The sequence below is a fragment of the Pantherophis guttatus genome, chromosome 6 (genome assembly GCF_059756535.1).
Source record: "Pantherophis guttatus breed Tessera chromosome 6, ASM5975653v1, whole genome shotgun sequence".
Classification (NCBI taxonomy): domain Eukaryota; kingdom Metazoa; phylum Chordata; class Lepidosauria; order Squamata; family Colubridae; genus Pantherophis; species Pantherophis guttatus.
Window position 1 is genome coordinate 44,155,981 of NC_142068.1, and position 24,433 is coordinate 44,180,413.

The 24,433-nt window shown below is 37.1% G+C and overlaps 1 protein-coding gene across 4 annotated transcripts in view; it reads right to left on the minus strand.

The window, feature by feature from the left end:
- The window catches only part of ARHGEF4 (Rho guanine nucleotide exchange factor 4), a 180,322-nt gene that overhangs the window by 76,792 nt on the left and 79,097 nt on the right, over positions 1 to 24,433 (minus strand). For 2 of the 4 annotated variants that reach the window (XM_034439791.3, XM_034439789.3), the window contains exons 3-5: positions 16,611 to 20,807; positions 14,071 to 14,385; positions 13,317 to 13,443 (exon numbers count right to left, since the gene is read on the minus strand). In XM_034439791.3, coding sequence (XP_034295682.2) covers positions 13,317 to 13,443; positions 14,071 to 14,385; positions 16,611 to 20,807 — 4,639 coding nt within the window. Of the gene's footprint in view, positions 1 to 1,590; positions 2,059 to 13,316; positions 13,444 to 14,070; positions 14,386 to 16,610; positions 20,808 to 24,433 lie in introns of those variants that run through there. The other 2 variants (XM_087872759.1, XM_087872758.1) reach the window with 1 other exon arrangement.

Sequence of the window (24,433 nt, forward strand, 5' to 3'; positions counted from 1 at the left end):
ACACAAGTATTTCTTGGCACAATACAATGAAGAAAAATAACATTTTTATTTATGTCATCAAAACATGAGGAGTGGCTGATATAAACCAATATAAGTCTGCAACAAGGATCCTTAAAGATAAGAGCATGGGGTCAGTTAAAATCCTGACAGTTTCCATAACAGAGTGGGAAAGTGAGTCTTTCTGTATCATACTGTGATATTTTGACTAAAGCCATAGCGGAAATTTGTCATAAATGTACAATACATACAGTAATTGCAATGTAGATATTGATAATGTTTCAAGAAAACTGTGGGCTTTCATGTGCCAAGGAATAGTTTTCATTCTAATGCCATAATTTCTACTAATTATATTACCGAGGCTCTACTGCTTCATACCACCCATGAACAAGATGGAGATTTTGGCAGGTTTGAAGAAGGTTTCCAGAAGATACACATATAAATGTTTGGAGAAACAGCTTATAAGAAATTATTGTAAAAACAGTGCTGTGAGCAATCAGTAATCTCAGAAGCCATGAAATGTCAACTGATCATTGCTGGGGGGGAAAGCAATCAAATGGATGCAATCCTGAACATCAGCAAGCCATGCTACAACATTCACACTATGGCATAGTTTTTCAGGTCCCATTGAAGATGTATAATAACCAGAGTCTATCATCTAGCATCTGCCCATGTATTTTATTTCCTCAGGGCATCATACTACCATATAGGGCACAAAAAGATGTAAGGTTATTTAATCATTACAGATCATTAGAAGAGGTTTGTCATTTAAATGGGAATTTTGTAAACAGAAACATAATGCTGTATAAAGTAGCAGCAAGGTCTTTTAAATTGTATCAGCTAAATTTAATGTTTTCACTAATCCAAGCTTTTTTGATAGAACACAGTAAATATGCTGGATGAGAACTAGTCTTTTGATGTACTTGAATACTGGAATCAAAACTATCCAGAAAGAAGTTGTTTATGACAACTACAGACTAGCCGAAACTGATAAGTCTATCTAAAAAGAGTAATTAGAAAGCCATGATAAGAAACAAACTATTCAAATATCAACAGTCAAAAAACGATGGGTACAATTCTGTCTAATGCATTTACATTCAGAGCTTTCATATCCATACATTGTTTACATCACTTGAATGGCAAAACCAAAAAGACAGAGTGAGAGCAGTGAAGTAGAAGTAATACTTAAAAGATGAATAAGAAATATTTCTCAAATAAGACAAAATAAATAGAAATCAGACTGTGGCATGCAGTAATAACCCATGCTAATTTTCAATGACAAGATATTTCATAAGAGAGAAAATGTGCTATATTTTGTATTTCACAGTAACTTTGCCATTGTAGAAAGAGAAAGTGGCTGAGCACATACGCAGCCTCCTACCAGCTTCCACATCTCCATCCTTCCTTTTCTCTTGATTCCGGAAGAAGAATCAGGCTTTCAGTAGTAAAAGGCACAGGAATAAAGCTTGTTAACATTTTCTTTAATGTATTTGTTTAGCTCCCGTGTTGTTCATTCCCATTTCACACAAATTCTCCCTTGCTTCCCTTTCTATTCCCCAAGGTACCAGAGAGCCACCCTTTAGCTGTTCTTACCTGAAGTGGAGTGAAGACTTTCCAGACTCCAGTATCTGGAAAGGACCCCTCGCATCCCACTGCTACCACCACACACCACTCCGCTGCTCTCTGAATCTGAACCTGGGGAGAGGCCAGAGCTTCCACTGCTACTACAGTTGGCTCCGCTGTCTGCACCAGCAGATTCGCAGCTGGAGTACTGCTGGGTCCTCATGCAGGCAGGCAGATGGAGAGCCAGGAGGCTCTGCTGCTACGAAGAAAGAGGGAGAGTCAGCTGCACCAGCCAGTTACACGCAGGGCAGTGGCCACCAGGTCCTGCTGTCTAAGTGCTGTATGGGATTCCTCTCCTCCGCGTTGCCAACCGCCTGCACGATGCAACCTGACATCATAGGGGTCCACCAGGGAGGCTCCCTTGCTGACTGTTGAAAAAACCTCAGCTCAAATTTGCAGAAGTAGGCTTATTTCTAAGCTGATTCCAAGGGATTAAACAAACCAAGGACAGGACAGAGAGAGCTTAAATTGCAAGGGAAGGGGAGGATGTAATGTACCTCTACAGAAAAGTTTGAAGCAGTTCCAAAAGGCTTGGGGAGAGGAGAAAGAGTTGTTTCACTGGCAGCTCCCTCATCAGCAGACAGTAGTTAAACAGAATGAAGGGAGCAGCATGCCTGTAAGTATATAAGTAGATATTCAGAGGACTAGCCTGCACATCCTCATACTATTCTGGTTTGTATCTAGAATAAGCTAATCCTGAAGCAATGACACTATCCTGCTACCACAGTCCATTCTATAACAATTAAGAGGTGATCAAATTCAGAGAGATGAAAACCAGCTCATCAAAACAGTGTGACTGTGGATGCCAGATAACCTCATTATTCCAATATGTATTTCATGTTGGAGATCTGAGGGGGGGATTAAAAAGTTTCCTATACAAGGGATTTTTTTAAAGAAAGGGGCACATATTAATCGTTTGACAGCTCAATGCAACAGGAACAGGGTGGTCTAGAGTTGTTTCTTATGCTCTATCTTTCCAGACTGCAAAAAAACACAGAAGAGATTCCAACAAGCTTAGCATGTGCGGAGAGCCTCGGGTGTATTTGAAGAGCACATTTAAGACTTGAAGAAAGATGCAAAGGGCTTTACCAAGGATGCTAACATATTCATATGTTGGTGTCTGTTTCTTTAAGACACCTGTATTTCAAACAAAACTTTCCGGAGGAAAATATATCCCATCCCACAGTGCTAAGAAAAAGTTTAGCCTTTGAAGATTCTTTTCATGTAGCTTTTTTTTTTAAATTAAGAATGCTCTTATCAGCAAATAGTTGACAAGCCTTAGAATTCCCTAATAGATTTCATTATTATTATTTCTGTACTCTACAATAAACACAACAGAAAAAAGGAGAGTAATATACCACCTTTTTGAGTATCTGTTTCACTCACAATACGAGAAAAAAATAAATTTGTCACTCTGTCATTTTTCCAGTGTTTTTCTAAAACAACTGTGGGGTTGGTTTAAAAGAATTTTGGAACTAAGACATGTATATAAAAATTGTATTCCCTGGTGAAGAAGGAATTCACCTTTTAAACATCAGCATACTTTGAGCAAGGAGTCCCTGCTAATATTTCTAAGAGTAGGGATCTACAGCTTCTCCTGTGGGGCCCTGACAGGGTTGTCATGTAGCTGTCAAACATTAAAAGATAGCAATGAAGAATGCATTGAGGGCAGAGAGGAGGGCTAAATCCTTTAAAAAGCCACTTATTCCACTTCAGCATCACACAGTTTATGTCCACTGGATGTCTTTTTTCTTTAACAGTTCAATACTATAGAACACAGATCCACCCACATTAATATTAATGGTAAAAATCAGCAGCAGATCAAACATAAAAATAAAAGTTATCTTGAATATCCAATATACTGCCTCTTTAAAGCTTTTTGCTTTATAGAAGACAATAGTATTTAGAAAGCATTTTCAAAACTGATCTGGGACAGTCTTGGTTTTTTTCCTGAAAACATGTATATATTGCACTTTTCATCCCAAATAAGATTTTTGAGATAGCGAACAAAATCTGAAATAAAATGACAGGGAGATAAAACAACCTCTCCATGGAGAAAACTAATGAACAGTCACATCTTAACATCTCATGTTAATACTTCCTAATAGTGATTCTGTATTATACAATAGCAGTGACATAACTAACAATATGAAATCCACAATTGTAATAGAGCACATGCATATATACACACACTCACATTCAAGGAAGGAAGGAAGGAAGGAAGGAAGGAAGGAAGGAAGGAAGGAAGGAAGGAAGGAAGGAAGGAAGGAAGGAAGGAGGGAAGGAGAAAGGAAGGTGTCTATTATGTATCTTAACAATTAAAGGATCAATTTAGCACTGAAAGGATACTAGAAAAAAGGAAAATAAGTATTCCTGTCAGCATCAAAGACTCTACATGCATATACACCTAGGTAGACTAAAACAGCAGCAAAATCTGAGCAACATTGGCTCAGATCAATCATTAATATAAATGTTTAAAAGCTCATCTGACAAAGAGAGGAAAACTTTCTGCTCCTGACTGGATGCTTTGTTTGAGACTTCCAGGTTTTGCTGGACTCTGCCCAGTATCTAAAATGATTAACTCTTTCATATCTGAAACCCTGGGAATATTTTTCCTCTTTCACCTAAACACCTGATAAGTATTTGGATAAGAATCAACCAAAAGGCTAGAAAAGTATGGGCAAATATCTGGAGAACCTGAGGACTTGCATAATCTGTTCACCCTTGTGATTCAAACCTCTTTAACAGTGACCAAATATATATACATGGGATCAAGTGAACAAAGTTAGCTAAGTTTATACCTGAGGCAAAATGCCTTCCCTTCCCATTCAACACACACAGAAGTCAACAGCATGAATGTATTTAATCTTATGTAAGCACTGGCAGTGGGAGTGGATTGCCATCCTGCCTAAGGGCAACAGAGTGTCATAGCTGTATACTGACATCACCTGACAAATACATTTCATTTTCTCTCAGCATCTGTTGTCTCAATTGTAGTAGAATAATATGCTTGGATAGTCCTAGAAAGCATTTTAGAGCAAACCTCTATGATTCATCATGTTTCTATAATCCAAAACAAAACAAATAACATGAATAGCATTACAATTGCTCCAAATTATAAAGCACATGTGACTCAAAAGTTAAGATACAGTTTTTAATTTATTTTTATTTATTCCATTTCCATAGCCATCCATCTCAATCAATGTCTCTAATTTAAAAAATATATCACAATTTAAAAACTAAATAACAAAAAAAAACACACAATAAAAACATCCAAAATAAATATACATAGCAGCTAAGATAATTGGCCAGTAAGCAATAAAGCCCTTGACACATTCAGCACCTCACATTCAAGAACAGAGCCAGGTTTTTAGGGTCTTACTCACTGGTTGGATAGAAATGTGGAGAGAAAGCTTTGACAAAAGTAGTCAAAAGGGTTTGTAGACACATTAACAGAAAAGGAAATTCAGTCCTGGGAAAGAAGGGAGTGTGAGAAAGAGACTCAAACTAACCCTGTCTTGATTCTGCTTGGTATAAGAAGGACCAGAGGGAAACTCTAGCAGAGTTTCAATATTCCAATATTATACCCTACAACAATAAGTAGGATTCCTACAATCCTTGTAGAGTCCATTTCCTGACCTGGTCTATCTCAAAGATTTGACCCTGGTGCACAAACAGATATAATTTTATTTTCTATTTGTTCTTCTCCCAAAGGCTATCCTGGCAACTGTTGTTCTTTTATACCACCATTATTTTCATTTCCTAAACCCTCACAATTTATTTGAAGTTCATCTATGGTCAACCATTGATGAATTTAAATGTGGAGGATACCTATGAAGATATCAGTTCTATGTCCAGCTATCTATAGGATGGTACAGAAATAACTTCCCTCCAGTGCCCTATCTATAAATGTGATATTTAGTGTTTTTTGAACAATTTGAACAATCATGCAGGGGTGTCAAATTGGCAGCCCACAGGCCAGATGTGTCACGCGCAGGCCACACCCATCCCAGCTCCATGAAGGGGGAAAACATTGTGATACATCACGTGACAGCAACATGATGCTGCGAGTTTGACACCGTGAACTAGGGGATTGCAAAACCATCAGGGGCCACCCCTTTGTTAAAACAGTTGAGAAATGTTAGGATGAAGCTTCTTATACTGAAAGAAGAACGGAGCAGAGGAAAGTACAAGAAGAGGGTGGGATTTCCTGCCACTGGAAAAAAGAGCAGAGCTCTTGTGCTTCTATTGGAAAACAGAATTAAGTAATTGCATCTGAGGAAGAAGTCAAATCAGTGGAACTGTTGAAGAGTGACAATGTTGTGTATAAGTGTTATGTACAATGTTGTATATAAGTACAATCCAGGAATAAGGCATAAGTTGCATGATATTAGGAACCCTAAAAATCCTAAAAACAAAATTGCAACCTGCTTGTAATGATGCTTGGGTGTACACTTCCAAACCTATCATACATAAGAGTACTTCAGAACTTTATACAAAGAGATATTTCTTGAAAATAATGAGATGCTTCATTTCATTTCATTTTTTCTTTGTTGCTCAGTTGTCAGTGTCTTGGGACAGTTTACAAAGGTTAAGACACAAAGATGTTTTTCTGATTATTTTCAAGGAATAGGGCCTCATAACTTTGCTTCCTTACCTTGCTGCAGAAACACCTTAAAGTTGATTTTAATTATTCCATTTTAAACTGGCATTTTTCTTTTCTTGATACAAATATTTTCATATAAAAATATTGATTATATAGTTGATGACCTGACCAGGGGCTTGATCTTGCCCAGTTCCCATTAGCCATTTCATTCTCCTGCAGGCAAATCTTTTCATATCCATTCAATGGGTATTTTCCTATATATTATAATAGATATCTGGAGGTTTTTTTCTGGGTTTTACTAATTTTGCTGTTATTGTTTGTTTTACATAAGACTATCGGTATCCAGCTGACTAGCCAGTGGAAGGGAGCCACTGAAGGGAACACTGACTGAAGTAAGGCTAGAGCCAGCATGAGTGTGTGAGTGAGAGAGAAAGAGAGAAGGGGAAGGCACAGGATAAGTGAAGAGCTCATCTAGAATGACTATCTTCCCATTTTTTCAATTGTTCTTTTTTCTTTACAAGGGAATATTGATCTTATGACATAAAGGTAGTTTTGATTAAGGGTACAGTTTCTCTAGATTGCCCCCCCCCATTATTGGAGTAATGATCTCCTGGGAAACTGATAGCCCCAATAAAAAAAAAAAACCTTAAAGTTTCTCCAAACTTATGGAGGTGTATAAAGTGGGAAAACACTTGGAGACAACCAGTCCCTCCTAAGAACATAGTCACAGTAAGGCAAGCAGTTATGGTTGTTTTATCTGCCAGCACACAGAGCAGGGAGGGAGTGAAGCCAGGAAACCACCAGTTGCAAACCCGGACTCTCCCACATTAATTGTAAGGACAGCACCATTTCCCAGTAAAATAAAGCTCAGCTTGTAAGGGAAGCATAATTTCTACTTTTGTGCCAGTTCAAAGAGGGAAAGAATGCATATCTACTCAGCCAAGAAAAAGAGTTCTAGGACAAGTCTTGAAAATGACCTTTGCTGCAGATTCTCAATATCGTTGGTAGGAAATGATACTAAGCATTGTTGTTTTAACATAACATTTATTCCAAGTGCAGGCTTCATCCTTAGAAACCACTTTTAATGTATATAAGAAATTTAGCTGGTACTCATAAATGGAATGTACAGTATCTTTGGGATATAGTCTTTTTGGCTGAAACTCTATTCCTGATCCTAATGCCACCTAATTCTACTATTATCTAATTTTTATATGTTACTGCTGTTATCTCTATGCTAGGATTATCAGTGCTATTTTGATGTATTTTAATGAAACATTGTATTTATTTTAACTATTCATTATGTTTGGAAAAGATAAATAAAAATATTTTACAATCATATTGATATACTGTATACTTATTGTATTTTATGTGTGGGGGTATAGTGTGTGTGTATTTAGGTTATAGATATGTATGATTAACATGCATTTTAAAAGATGCTGGAAGAATGTGGAAGTAATTAAAATTTGCTATGAGATGTCTTACATAACATACTACGTAACATAATACCGTTGCAGTTCCTCAAAAAGTTAGATATAAATTGACCTGATTAATTATACTATATATAAAGATGTGCCCCTTTGGTCCCCAATCTGTATCTTCCATAGTCCCAGGGTTTGCTGTGTCTGAAAACTTTCCGGCTAAGTTAAAAGCATTTTGCCATTATGGTAGATGCAATGGATACCAGAATGGAAAACCAGGACCTTAAAACAGCTATTCTAAATGTTACACATGTTTGCCACTTTGAATTATGTATAAAAAGACAGATTAAAAATATAATAATAAAAGTAACAACAATTCAAATTCTGGGTTTGTTTATCAATTGTGTTACCTAATTATAGAGAGTTTCTAAGTATAGTAAGCAACAAAGTGAACAGTAATTGAGAGTAAGGTGGCATACAAATTTAGTAAATTGTTGTTATTGAGGCTGTAGAAGATCATGTAGGAAAAGAATTCGCATATCAGCCATTTTTACCATGGCATTCTCTATTCTCATGCTTTTCATTTTACATATGAAGGGTTATGCAGGACAGATCATAAAACAAGTTATTTCATTTTGTGCACTCCATTGCTGAACTAATCACATAAGAGCTTCCTCTCAGCTTGCAAAAGACCATAGGTGTACTATTATATCAGCAAGCAAGCAAGTTTGAAAATCTACCATTTGTGAACTGAGCTTCCTTCACTAAGAAGCTATTTCAGTTACCCAGAGGTGAAGTTTGATTTGTAGAGCTTCAGAAATCATTAGTGCACTCTTCCATGACTTGGTCACATAATATTCTATTACAGTGTACTGACAAATATTCCTTCTATCGCCTTCAACATTTCTCAAAGGATTGTAATATAGGCAATTGGAATGAAACTAATTATTACAGAGACCAGAATTCTCTTGACCTCTTCGGGCTGAGTACCTTCCTTCTGATTATTTATTATTATTAAGGTATTATTGATAATTAAGGTATTGTAGTTTCATGCCATATTGACAACAAGGATCCCCAGATTCAGCATCTTTCAGTAACAGTTTTTAAAAGTCTGTTTAGAATAGAATTTTTTATTGGCCAAGTGTGATTGGACACACAAGAAATTTGTCTTGGTGCATATGCTCTCAGTGTACATAAAAGAAAAGATACGTTCATCAAGAATCATAGGGTACAATACTTAATGATAGTCATAGGGTACAAATAAGCAATCAGGAAACAATATCAATAAGTCTGTTTTCTAAAAAAAAAAAGTATATGGAATTACCTGTATAGTTTGATATAATTTGATCACTGCACTGGTTACTAGTTAGTTTCAGAGTCTAATTCAAATGGTTGGTATTAATCTTTCAAACATCACATAGGTGACCCTGTTGTGGGTAACTTGAGATATGAGGGAATGAAAGGGCATAGCCTATAGGTGCATAATGGGCAGAGGAAGAGACCCACCCTAAATTCTCAGACTGTAAATGAGATTTGTACTTTTAGACATGAAAGATAGATGTCAGCCTTCTCAGGAAATCTACACAGGAGACACAACCAAATGAGCTAATTCTATTTTATTAATACAAACATGCAAATATACAAATTTCCAGATCTCCTTTATAGCCTGAACTAGAGGTAAGCTGTCATTTCAGTAGTTAATACTAGTCTGTGGAACAGTGTACTTGCTAAGGTGACTCAAATAATAAGTCCCCAGCTTATTAACTTTGGGGAAGCTATGAAAACCATTATACTTTGGTAAATATTTAGTTGATATATGTGCCTTTTTTACTAGATATTCTTTAAATATTTGGTTGATTATATTCTCTAAGTAATTATTGGTGGATTAGGTGGGGATTCTTTTAGCACATGGGTTTCATAATTATTATAAACCTTCTTGAGGATTGAACTAAGTGGTATATAAATTGCTACATAAATCAATAAATTATAGTTTTATTCTTTTTAAATCAATATAATCGATAATGTTAACTTAAAACCGTGATCATTTAATATTTGAAATGCATTAAAATTGTTTTTTAAAAAAAATTTGATAAAGAAGAAAACTAGAATGTCTCATGTTGTTTTACAATTATTTGGGAAATATGATATTTTAACCGTACTTTCCAGTTTTGAGTATGGATAAAGTGAAGTCTTTGGGAGAAAAAATACTGTACATAAATAATGTAATCATATCATAGTCTTCCTCAAACTTGGTATTTTCCAGGTCACTGAGATTTGAAAGACTAGATTCATCCTTGTTGTCTAGGAATTCTCAGCATGTCATTAATGCATCTGGAATACATCACATTGGAGAAAAGAAAAAAAAAATCTGGGACTTGGAATGTGTGTGACTATACCATGCAATGTGATTCATTGATTATCTTCCAACCATACAATTCGTAAAATTCAACTAGGCATTGATATATTGGAACTTCAAAAATATATCTTCTCTTGGTAGCACTGGTCATCTCCTAATGTTTTAGACATTTCAGAATGAAAACAACATTGATATTGTTACTTTTTGTAACCTAAGCCTGAAAAATAAAAGAGATTTTGGCTTCATCCAGTATTCTGACAGCAGTGTTTCTCTTTTCAGTAAATTCTAAATCATATTGCATAAAAATATTCCATATTTATTTTCTCAACACTTCAAAGTAGTCTGCTAAAAAAAAGAAAACCCTGGTAAAAAGTATTTATCAGTATGGAAATGAAATATATATAAAATTGATATATATGAAAATAATATAAATGAAATATTTTATATAGAACAGTATCAATTTATAAATCAAATAAAACATTGTAAACTTGTAAATAGATTTTTAGCTATTGTGAGTTTTAAGTTGCTGTAAGGGCAACATTATAAGAACACAAATCGTAGATAAGAAATTAGATGTATTTATAGGTAACTCAAGTTTCTGGCTATTTAAAATAAGTACTGGAATGGATGAAATTAGAATGTTACATGCCTTGAAATTATGAAAAAGAAAATCCCAATTCATGCATGCTATAGGAATGTTTCAGAAAGAAGAAAAAGAGCAATGGCATTTTTCTTTTCTCTTTTTCCAAAAAGAGAAAAGATGTCTCTTTTCCAAAAAGAGAAAAGATGTCTCTATGTAAGATGTCTCTTACATAGACAAAAACAATCATATTTGGAAGTGGCATTTGGTTACAAACCTGAGGTTTAAAACCCTACAGGATAATTTTTGGAGAACATGGGGATGAGAGAGTCATCCATGAAGAGCATACACACAAATCTTTTTTTTTTTTAATAACTGACAGGAACTACAACATTGCACTGTTGCAGGTAAAGGAAAATGTATTTCTAGGATTTTCTTCATTTGTAAGGATTAAAAAGATATAATGCTTGAATGCTACATCAAGACACCATTTAGCTTCTAAGAAATAGTTCAGTTAAATGGGACAGACAAGTGAGGAGAAGGAAGACAATTCTGTAATTCTCACTAGTGAAATAACACAAGCAATCTTTAATTATAATTCATGATTACCTTTCATTTTCCAGTAGTTATTGTCGTTGATTTGCTAACTGAGAGAAGATCAATAAAATAAAACTGTCTGTGACAAAATACTACAGTTTAATGATGAGGAAATGTGATATCTCCATCTCCCTTAAGAAAAGCTTCTGAAACATTTCAAATAAAAAGGGCCTACTATATATTATTTTGACAGTTTGGAAAGAACCAAAGACTTTGATCCTTCATAAATGAAATGAAATTTGAAAGTAGAGAATTTATTCTTACTGGCATTACATCTCGTCCTTCCTTCATGGACCTTAGAACCCTGATCTTTTCTAATGGTATTTTAGATTTTATACTGGTCAGAAAGAGAATTCCAAAGTGACCTCCACCTGGATGCCTAACCTTGATGGGTTTTCATTAGTTGAAACTGCCCAACTTTTCCATGTATTTACGGTCAAGCCTGTGTATGTTAAACTAAAGATTTTCAAACTTAGCAACTTTAAGCTGCTAATCAGAGATGTGCCTCAGGACAAAGTTCCTAAGCAGAGAATGATACAGGTCTAACCTATTATTGTGCATTAACAGTGCTACTAACACCTCCAGGGAAAATAAGATCCTCATTTTATCACACTTGCCATCTTTTACCTTTAATTTTGAATTTTTTAATTGTATTATCTATATCTATTGTAATTTCTTTGATTGTTGTGAGCCATTCAGAGACATTAAGAATTGGGCAGCGTACAAGTTTAACAATGATTGTTGTTGTTATCATTATCATTATTATATTTTATTCATTAAACATGAAACTCAGTCAACTGAACATTTAAATGTGTATCATCATCATCATCATCATCATCATCATCATCACCATCATCATCATTATCATCATTATTATTATTATTATTATTATTATTATTATTATTATTATTATTATTCCTATCTTTTTTTTTAATTAAAAGCTGAATTCCAGGCAGTGAAACAGCATAATGGTTTCAACAAAACTTTGCTGCATGCAAAACAAGTGTTGGTAGCCATTCATAAGAATAACAGCTACCATACAGTTTGATATATATCTTTCTTCCATAAATACTATGCGGTTTCCTTTCCAGGAAAAATATCTAAAGCTTTGTTAAACTTGGGGGATCCCTAGTTCGCCCATCTTTTCGTCCTATTAAACATTTTTCTATTGTTTCTGTTTAAACTATAATCAACCTCATACTAATGGTAACAGAACATTGAGAGAATTGTAATGAAAGCATCTGGAAAAAAAATAACAGAAAGAAAGATAAATTCAGCAGTCACATTAATTCCCTCTGTGTTTCTAAGAACTTTGTAAATAAATACAATCCTATTTAAAAAGCAAGCAAGCTAGAAGTAATTCATCAGCAATGTCACTGATGAAGCAATCTGACAATATAACCAGCAGTTATATTTTACGATAAATGTCCAAGTAATACCTTTGAACATCTTGGACATCTTTGTGCTCCATCTCTGCATTGGAGAATTAAAAAGTGGATTTCTAAGCTTTCATTTAAACCTGCTTATTATTATCCTCTACTGACGATTTTCCTGCATTCTAATTTTCAGTAAGCACTGAAGTCTCAGAGTACAAAAATCATAATTACATTTAAATTAAAAGGAGTCATTTTGCAAACATTATTTTTAACTTATAAAGCAATAGGATTACACTTACAGATGTGAAATGGAAGACATTAGAAAACAGTTGTCAAGATCCCTTGAAAAGAAAATGGAGCAACAAAGCAAACTCAGCATGATTCCTTTGAAGCCAATACTATACCCTTCTTTCAAATATAAAGCCTTCCAGAAGGGATTCTGTCAAACTCAATATTAAAAGTCATCACTTTAGCAATTGCCATCTATAGTCCTTCCACTTTATTTTATGCCAACACTAATGAGCTTAATACTAGCGGTGTCTCTTAAAATAAACAAGTTGGTCATGCCACTATAAGATCTCTGCTGAGGTAGATCAATGCATACAAATATATACAAAAGAGGAACTGAAGAAAATAAAGATAGTGTTGCTGAATACCCATTTCCATCAAAGCTAATTGATGCAAATAATATAACTAAACCAATTCAAAATCAACCAAATTATAGCGTAAATTATTAGATATCCAATAATAAAGGTGGTCATACCAGGAAAGGAGATGCTTTGCCTCAAGCCCATGCAGTCTAGTCCGGTAGGTGTGCTCTGGGAATAGAGGTGCAACTTGAGAGGAAGGGTATCAGTGGCCACTGGAGAAGTAACTGATTTTGTTTTAACCTACAGAAAAAAAGTAGTAACACATTTACAAAAAGAGCTAACCTGAACTCAGAAAAGATTACTGTTTTTTTTTTAAGTCTTATATTCAATCCAAACAATCTGGATAAAAAAGAGTAAATGAAAATGCTAAAGGAGAGCAGGGAGTATTCTCTGAGGGAAAAGAACTTTGTAGATATCAGAAATGCTAGATAAGTCATTTGAAGAACTTTAAAAGGAAAAGAAGGCTCTTAAAATTACACGAGGGGGGAGAATAAATTAATATTGTGTGGTCCCTAGTGTTCTCCATGCAGTTGTTTAATATTTAATACTGCTTCTAATAAAGTTGCATTTATGTCATTTGTATTCTAAAATATAAATTATATTCTAAAATAGAAATACTTTTCAATCCACTCATCATAAGTATGTACATATGACACCATGCATCCTATATGAGACAAGAGAGGCAATAAAGAAGACCTATCTGTCAGGATAAATCTTTTCTTTTATGATTAGCCTCACAAAAGTGAACACAAAATTGCCATATTGTGTTAGAAACAAAGGAAGCAGAAGAACTAGTTAACAGAATTGTTGAAAGGGAAGAATGAGATGCAAACAGAGAGAACAGACAAATTATCTTTGGTTCCTTACATTGAGTTGATCTTCTGGGAAGTTACTTGATTCATTCTCTCTATCTGACTGGGCCTCTTTCACAAAGGTCCTTTTTCGGTTTCTCTCCATCCATGTATCATCAAAGCTGAAGCACTTGTATAGGGATTTGTGTCTCTTCTGCAGGACATGCTTTTTTATCTTTCCCTCCTGGATATAGAAGGGAAGGATCCAGGCCTTGTCCTCTACATTTGAATCCAAAGACCCTGGCATCTGAATAGACTTTTTTCGGTAAGGAAGACCATGCTTTTCACCTGACCTCTCTTCTGCTGAAATTTCACTTTGTTGGGAATGTTCCTATTTTACAAATAACAGGTGAAAATATCTTTAAAACATGTTTCTTTGTTGACCATTTTGGGCAGCTCACTGCAAGCGGTCATTACAAATCTGGAAAATCTTATTACATTTGTCCATTTTTAAAGTAACATCATTTATAACATGTCTTATAAATAAAGCCTTTATTGATTCAGTGTGGATGCTGCAATCTAAATGAAACCTGGATTTGTACTCACCTGTATTAACTTCATGTAAAGCCTGGATACATACTCATACAAGCACCAAGGAAAAATATTTCAGCATAGTGTAAATACCCTTGAACCGTTGCTCCAGGGCAGCACATGGCAGGGCTCACTTGCCATATTCTGTTTATGGTGCAGTCCCAGTTCAAATGCCCCTCCCACGTGCATTACTCATAGAATTACATAGAAAACTCTAAACAGCTATTTTAACTGTTAATCAAGTAAGCCAACCAATCTAGAAAGACAGGCATCAAAAGACTTTTGACCAAGAGTTCCTTAAAATTGATTCTGCTGCTAAGAATATACAATTAGCAAAGTTCAGTTAGCTATTTTCTTAAACATCCTTTGAATTCTCTATGTTGTTGGGCCTATAATAAGGAACACCTTGCAATATAAAACCTTGCCTCCAGAGGGCACAATAAAGTTATATTTAGCTGTGACAGTTCACTATCTTCCCTAATGATAACAAGATTTTTGTCTCTAAAGTTGTTTGATACACTTAGATGCCTCTCTAATTTTGGAATGCTGCCTTCCCCTAAGAACTATGTCCCTTTTTCCTTTCTGTTATTTCAGCCAGAAATTAGATTTTACAGATGTAAATTCTACAAAAAGGAATTCAACAAACTTATACAGGGTCATTATAACTATGGATTTAGCACTGTTATGGAAGAATATTAGACTTGCGTTTAAATACTGGATTATCATTTCTGACAGATGCTATTCCTGTGCTACACAGAAGGTTAGTTTTAACTGGAAAAGAGAGCCAGCTGTACGTTGCTGGTTCGGTCATCATTGTTCTCACTGCTTCTGCTAATAAAGGATTGGCCATACTTTTCCTGGTTTTATTACTTTCTGGAAGCACCATTTTGCCTACTCTGTTCTGGGCTACAATTTATGGGCTACTTCTAAGTTTGTTGACCATGAGGACAGATGTGGACTCATTAACATTCCCTAGCAGCATTAGTTTAGGATAGAGCTGTTTTCCTATCAATTCACTCTTATTTCAACCTACAGTCTCCCTTGTGCTTGTAGCCTAATTGATATGTCATAACCTATAAGGCAGGCATCTTGACAGCTGGCTAAACACACCAAAAACTTCCTTACTCTCTGTGAGACCTGCTGCAGCACATATCGGGAAAAATGATTGGAGGCTACTTTCCTGCTTGGTAGAAGGGGCTGTAAAGTCAGAGACAGCTACCAAGTGCTTTCTTAAGTTCTCCTACATTTAAATAGAAAGAACTGCACTGGGCACCATTCTTATTACATTGGCAGAATAGGGCTCAGCCATCAGGACAGAACCATTTATGCCAGCATACCTTTCTGCCTCTCAAGAATTAATGGAGTAGTTTAATATTTGACCATCCCTTTGTCTTCTCTATAGGAGGGCAGATAATATGAATCTTCTCTGGATCCTGCAAAGTGTCTCCTGATCTGTATGCATGGTTGCAGCATAATTGCACAGATAATGTAGCCTCGTATAATACATCTTTACTGAAAGTTTTTTTTTTAAAATAAACCTAACCCTTCATTAAAAGACAGTAACAGAGAAAATTACCATCATTGAATTTTAACCCAGGTATTTAAAATGAAAAACCTGCATTTGTCTAGAAATGAAAAGAAGCACTCTTTCAGCACCATTTTTCAAAGGTTACTTCTGAAAGCAAATCTATGACAATACCATATCCTCACATACTTATGAAACATGAAAACAAACTAGTTAGCGCTACATATTTTTTTCTGAACAGTCTTATACCCAGAATCTTACATTATTGTTTCATCTTATTTCCAAATTCTCTGAAAAATTTACACAAATGAATAGCTCTGATACATATGTCTTTGTGAGCAAGTTTCTAAAGTTATTTCAAAACATGAAATTTATAACGTTGAGCATGACATCCAGATTAACCCAGAATTCCACATAAGATACGTAACAAAAAAAAATTTTTTACATCCTTCTCCATATACTCAGTGCCAATACACATAATTTCCAGCAGAGCAACTCACCTCATCTCTGATTATATCACTCATTGAAGTAGTAGTGTTTAAGCTGATCTGTGACTGACTGCTTATCCCACTGTCTTCTCTCAAATAGTCATTATCTAATGAGTGCATGGATTGCAAGATACTAGATCTGGGTTTCAATGTCTTTGGCCTCTCAGGTGCTTCCAAACCGCCATCAATAACAGAGATATTTCCAAGAGATATCAATGAAGTTGAACTTAATTTACCAGGATAATGGAAGCCCATGCGCTGATGAGCTGTTCGAGGACTCTGTGGCTTGGGACTCATAGGCCTGCATGGCATGTCTTTACGTTCATACATTGACAACTGGGGGCAAGAAGGAGTGAAATGGGGAAATGATGACTGCAGATCAATTGGAGTAATTGGAGATTTCAGCCAGAATTCTTCATAGGAGGTATTCCCATCATTCCCCATCATTTTCTCTTTCCCACTACAATCTGGGCTATAGGATGACTCTCTCCTCTTCCTCCTGGTGTCTATAGGTAGAAAATCAGCAGGCCCAAAGGAATAGGAATGCCCACCTCCTGTAGATGACCCATTAGAAACACTGTATTTAAAAAATTCTTGTCCATTTTGATACTCCTTTTTTTCCTTCAATGTTTTTCTACTAAAGTTTCCAGAGCTCCTATTTGAACAGGGATTTTGCTTCAGACTATCTGCCTCTTTGCTTTTTAGAAAAGCTTTCCAAGATTGGTGCGCTTTCACTTTTTCATTTTTTAATGAAATTTTTGGACTCTGTTGAGCATTTTCCTTTTCCAGAGTTTTAGATTCAAAAAAACTTGAAAATGATCTATGGGCCAAGGCCAAACGGCTCCGGAATTTTTTGCTATCTATGCTTTTGTTACATTTAAAATCATTTTCTGGAGAGGATTTCCGGACATCAGGGTACTCAGTAAACTCATTATTGTTGTTCTCTACAAATCCTAAAGTTGTTCCTTCTCCACATTTTACCCTGGCTAACATGGGAGAAGAAGAATATGTGCCTGCACTTTCTAAGAGTGTGCGACCAGAGCTAGAAGCTTTTCTCAGACTAATTCTATTGAAAAGTCCAGCAGGTCTTTCATAGAATAAATCGTCGTCATCTGAATATTCTGCAAGGCACTGATCCTTGTTTTGCAAAGTAGAACTGGAAGAATTGAGGTCTTTCCAATTATCTTCTACTTCATCTACTTCATCTGCTTTATCACTATCAAATGTTACTTCCTTAGTTTTCATGTTATCTTGATTGTCAGGAGATGTTAGCTTAGGTTTCCTGAAGGATGCCATCTTGGGGAAAGCTAAAAATTTAGAATACTTAACAGACTTTTCTATGGCACCCACTTTGTTGATTCTCTGCACTGCCTTATAGAAACTATTGTTACTACCAAAAAAGCTAATTATATTATTGTCCATCTCTTCACAATTTGCACTTCCCATGCTGATATTATCTAGGCCACTGGTGCTATTATCTTGTGTGTTGATTTTCACTGAAGTGTCACAGATATCTGGATTCACATTCATGTCGTAGTTTTTACTAATGCACTTTGAATTTTCTGTTGAAAAAACTTTATCTGATTCTGATATATGAGAAACAGCAATTTCCTCATGTATTACATCACAAATTTTGGAGTCTTCTTCCCTATTAATTTGCTTAGCATTGATTTTATTTCCTTGAATATGAGTCTCATCATCATCAACAATGTCTTGGCACAATATATTTATACTATTTATTTCCTGTATTCTTGCAATATTTACACAAGCATCCTGTTCTGCATTTGTAATCATAGATTCATCCATTGCTGTATAGCCACGAGTTTGAGATTCATGGTTTGTTATTTGTACTGTCTCTAAGACAGAATCACCATTCAACTGACATGGTTTTCTTAGTGATATGTCTCTATTTGCTTCAGGCAAGGCTAAGGACAAAATATCTATGCACCCCTCTTCTTTCCAGGTTTGCACAGTACTTTCTAAAAGTAAATTAGTTGTGGATGTATTGTTCACCAAACTAATTTCCGTAGATTTTGCAGAGACTGGCAAAGACAGTGAGTCCAGCATGTTTGCATCCGCTTCACAATGTGTGTTTCTTGAACTTTTCTCAGGAGCCATCTTAACCAGGAATTCATCTTCATTGTGTGGCAACACCTGCACAGAAAACATGTCATTTGTACAACTGGACTTTCTGTTTGAAGATTCTTCTGATTTTGTGGCATCCATGATGGTGATGAGATGAGAGTTGGAATTCTCATGCTCTAGTATCTCAGTAAATTTAGCCAAAGAGTTCTCAACTTCAACATTTGTTTGCAATAGTTCTTGACCAGGGGTTTCCATCAATAAAGCTTTTAACTCAGAAATATTATCTGATTTTTCTTTCTGGCACATATAATGTGGTATTAGTGCTACTTCAAAAGCAGTGACATCAACATCTTTACCATTACTGCAATTGCAAGCCTTCTTTTCTATATTATTGAGATGATTTAAAGGGTATCTTAATATATTGGATGTACTGGGTTCCTGTTCTCTAAAATCTTTTCCATTTGATGTCAGAATCTCAACTGCCTTTTCATGGCCTACATTTGGCCCACTTCTCACTTCAGATGCTCTAAGAAAAGCCTCAAGGTTTTGAGTTTTGATGCATTTGCTTTCCTTGTTCACGTCTACATTAATCATGGAAGCATGAACAACACAAGTATGGTCATATTTATTTGCCACATTGCATTTATCTATGTATCTTTCTGAGACATGAACATCACAGTTGTGAGATTCAGAACTAATGTGATTTGGAGACAACCCTTTAATTTCTATCTGATCCTTTGATTTCAGATGTTTTTTTAACACTATATTGTCATTTACATGTGTTGATATACATCCCATATTTGAAAATTTCTTCTTTTTAGAATTGTTTTCTGAGGAATTTGGCAGGTGGGCTAATACCAAAGACTGACATTCAGATGTATCTGTTCCTTCTGTTGTAAGGCCACAGAGCTGGGATTTGTTGGTCCCATGGGAGTTTTCTGTTTGCTTCTGTATATTTTCATTTGAAATCAAGTGAGGAGTAAGAAAAAACCCTTTCATATTTGTGTCTTTTCCCACTTTTAAGGATTTTGAACAGTCTCTGTTTTCCTTAATATGAACATGATCTGGTTCTTTTAGGGACAATGTGGAACATGATTGGCTTAATTTATCTGCCAGACAAAGGCAATCATTGATATGTTCTCTAATATCTTGACCGTTTATATTTCCAGAACTATGCCATGATTTCATTGCCAAATTTCCTGACTTTATGGAAGGCACCAAAAATGTAGATTTAAAATCTGTGAGTTTCTGCTTTCTGCAATACAAATTTGTTTCTACATTTTTTTCATTGTCAAAAATATTCTTCTGACTATACTCAGTATTAAATATACAATCTTTTTTATACCTCATTTTGGAAGATTCATTATGTCTTTTCCAACTTCCATTTGTTTCTAAATGAATATTAGGCAAACTATTTCTGGAAACTGTTTCTGAGCAGGAACAGCAAGTTTCAGAAAAATTCAAAGAACTTTCAGAGTTTGTTCTGAGATTAACCAATGTTACTGCTTCTGGGCTCATTCTCTCTTTTCTACTGGCACCTTTAATTTGATCCTCTGAATGGGTATAGAAGTGGGCCTCTCTGTTTGCAGATTTTGTCCCCACTTTTAACAAAGCTTCAGTCTGTAACACAAAATCATTTTTATTAGCCTTTGATCCTGTGGATGTAATACTGTAAGGTAATATCTGCTCTTTTCTTTTGACGTCTTCAATTTTGGATTCTGGTGCTAATAATTCCAAGGCATATTTGCTTGTTGCTACATGTAAGACTGAAGGGAATTCCACACTTTCCTTCTGAATAAATCCAAACTCTTTTGTGAAACACTTGGGAGGAGACCTATCTCCTTTTGTTTTGGAATACTTATGCCATGTTTCTTCTATTTCTGAAGAAAGATTGGGTTCTCTAGTGACATCACTGGCAATGGACTCAGAGTCTGACACACTTTCATAAGGCTCTGTCTTGATATCTGACAGTGATTCGCTTTGATGTGACTGGGTTTCAAAATAGTCTTCATCTGTTTCCTGGCCTGATCCACATATCTCCAGCTCTGGTGTATCTGTGATTGAAGAATTCTGGTCTTCTTCGATCTCTCCTTCACTTGTGCAGTTGTCAACCGGCTCTGAGGCCTATAAAAAGATGAGAAATTAATCAACAATAGAGTCTTGTATTAAGAAGATTAATTTATACCAGGTATGGTTCCCATTGCTTTCCCCAGAATTGCAACAGAAGAGAGAATTTGATACATCAAATGCAGTGTTGACTGAGAAATTTTCAGAGTTGACATTTAAATCTTTAAGTTGCTATGGTTGAGAAACAATGCTGTAATTGCCTATAAGAGCACATTGTACAATGCCATTGGTGGCATTTTGTGGACATTTGTATTGTACAAAAGCTAAACCGCATCTTCCAAACAATTTTCAAAACTGCTTTAATATTTGGTGGATTTTTAATGGTCATTACAATGCTTTGTAATCTATACAATTTACAAGTAGAGTGCTCTATGTGCTTTGGTTAGAGTAATTTTTCATATTTGAAGATAACGCATCCCCTTACCTTTCTTTTCAGCATTTATCTTTGTTACAGATTTTTTTTTATGATAGAAATTCTCTGTTACGTGGAAGGGAAATCTGCCCTGCCCCACCCCACTCGGTTGGTATTCAAACTGTACTGATAGTCAATGCATACTAAATCAATTGAGATTAAATGTCATCTGTTCCAACTAAATAACAGTTCATTTCCCAAAAATGTGGATGTGTAAAGTTTAGTGGCTCCCTCTACTGGATAATTCTAAATATGTTTACATTTGTTAGCTTTTGCATTAAGCATTTTGTCAAAAGATTTAAAACTACATTTTATGTATGGTGTTTTTAACTTTGTATATGTGCTTGATGCTTTATTTAATATTAGAAATATATATAATTTGTTTGATATTTCATTGGAGATCATTTAACTATATGATAATTCATGACAAATAAATTAATAGAAATGACCAGAACTACAGTAGTGGTCATTAATGAGTGGTGTTGGTTTTTTTGTCCTTGAAAAATATAGTCTTCTGTCTTCTATCAAGGATATGTATTTTCCAATACTAGAATCAAGCAAAACATATTCACACTGAATTTATATAACTTTCTTTTTTTAAAAAAATATTTTATTGATTTTTATTTATTTATTTGTTTATTTATTTATTTATCATATTTGTATACCACCCTACTCCCGAAGGACTCAGGGTGGTGAACAGCCAAAATAAAATACAGAGACATACAAAAGTTAAAAAACTATTAAAAACAGATTAAATAATTTAGGCTCAAAAAACAAATTAAAAACATCCAATTTATCTAAAAAACATTTAAAACCCAATTTAAAAGTCAATTTAAAAGGGAGAGTTAGGCCAGACCAGCCTGTTGGAATAAAAACGTTTTTAGGGCGCGGCGGAAGATGCGTAAGTCTTGGATCCTCCGTATCTCCGGGGGGAGCTCGTTCCAGATGGCAGGTGCCCCCACAGAGAAGGCTCTCCCCCTGGGGGCCACCAGTCGACATTGTTTGGCCGACGGCACCCTGAGGAGCCCCTCTCTATGGGAGCAAACTGGTCGGTGAGAGGCTACTGGTGGCAGAAGGCGGTCTCGTAAGTACCCTGGTCCTGAGCCATGGAGCGCTCTAAAGGTGGTAACCAAAACCTCGAAGCGCACCCAGAAGACCACTGGGAGCCAGTGCAGCTCACGCAGGAGGGGGGTCACATGGAAGTGCCACATCGCTCCCGTCACCACCCACGCGGCCGCATTCTGGACCAATTGGAGCCTCCAGGTGCTCCTCAAGGGGAGCCCCATGTAGAGAGCATTGCAATAATCCAGGCGTGAGGTGACATGGGCGTGAGTGACCGTGCGTAACGAGTCCCAATCCAGAAAGGGACGCAACTGGTGAATCAGGCGAACCTGATAAAAAGTCCTCCTGGCCACGGCCGCCATATGCTCTTCTAAAGACAGCCGCGAGTCCAGGAGGACGCCCAAGTTGCAAAGCCCATCTGTGGGGGCCAACGACTCGCCCCCAATAGTCAGAGATGGCGCCAACTGACTATATCGGGACGTCGGAAACCACAGCCACTCGGTCTTGGATGGGTTGAGCCTGAGTCTGTTCCTCCCCATCCAGATCCGTACGGCCTCCAGGCACCGGGACATCACCTCAAGGGCATCATTGGGGTGGTCTGGGGTGGAGATGTACAGCTGGGTGTCATCAGCGTACTGATGGTACTTCACCCCAAAACCACGGATGATCTCACCCAGCGGCTTCACATAAATGTTGAACAGAAGGGGCGAGAGGACCGATCCTTGCGGCACCCCACATACAAGGGGCCTCGGGGTCGACCTCTGCCCCCCTGTCAACACAGACTGCGACCGGTCGGAAAGGAGGAGAACCACTGTAAAACAGTGCCCCCCACCCCCAACCCTTCCAACCAGTGCAGCATGATACCATGGTCGATGGTATCAAAAGCCGCTGAGAGGTCTAATAGGACCAGGACAGAGGAGCAACCCCTGTCCCGAGCCCTCCAGAGATCATCAACCAATGCGACCAATGCCGTCTCTGTGCTGTACCCGGGCCTGAAGCCCGACTGGAACAGATCTAGATAAGTCAATTCATCCAGTACTGAGGCAGCTGTCGTGCAACCACACTCTCAACAACCTTCGCAACAAAGCGAAGGTTGGAGACAGGACGATAATTTGCTAACACAGCCAGGTCCAGGGAGGGCTTCTTGAGGAGGGGCCTCACCACCGCCTCTTTCAAGGTGGCGGGGAAGACACCCTCACTCAAGGAAGCATTAATAATCCCCTGGAGCCAGCCTCGCGTCACCTCCCGGGAGGCCAGTACCAACCAGGAGGGACACGGGTCCAATAAACATGTGGCTGCACTCAGTCTGCTCAGTATCCTGTCCACGCTTTCGGGAGTCACAGGATCAAACTCTTCCCATATAATATTCTCAGGACTTGCCCCTGTCATCTCCCCTGGATCTACCCAGTCAGAGTCCAGCTGTTCCCGAATCTGAACGATTTTGTCATACAGATATTGTACAAAATCCTCAGCTCTACCCTCCAAGGGGTCCTCCCGTGCCCCCTGGTGGAGCAGGGAACGGGTCACCCTAAACAGGGCGATTATCTGATGACGAAATAAGAGCAGAAAAGTAGTTACTCTTCTCTACTTTTATCGCCACTAGGTAATTCTTAATATGAGATCTTACCAGTGTCCGGTCGGATTCAGAACGACTAGCCCTCCAACTGCTCTCTAGGCATCTTTTCCGGCACTTCATCTCCCTCAGCTCCTCAGTATACCAAGGAGCCAGGTGAGACCGGCGCCAGGTCAGAGGCCGCAAAGGCACGACTCGGTCCAAAGCCCCAGCAGCCGCCCTATCCCAGGCGGCTACTAAGTCCTCAGCCGAGTCGTGTGCCAGAACCTCAGGAAATGGCCCAAGGTCCATCTGGAACCTATCAGGATCCATCAGGCGCCTGGGGCGGAACCACCTGGTCGGTTCCGCCTCCCTGCGGCGGGGTGTGGCGGTTCAAAGGTCCAGGTGAAGGAGGGAGTGATCTGACCATGACAAGGGTTCAATCGCTATATCCCCTATCTCGAGATCACTCAACCACTGTCCAGAGATAAAAACCAGGTCCAGTGTGTGTCCCCCCCTGTGAGTAGGGCCATAAATTAACTGGGTCAGGTCCATAGCCATCATGGAAGCCATGAACTCCCGAGCCATCTCAGACGT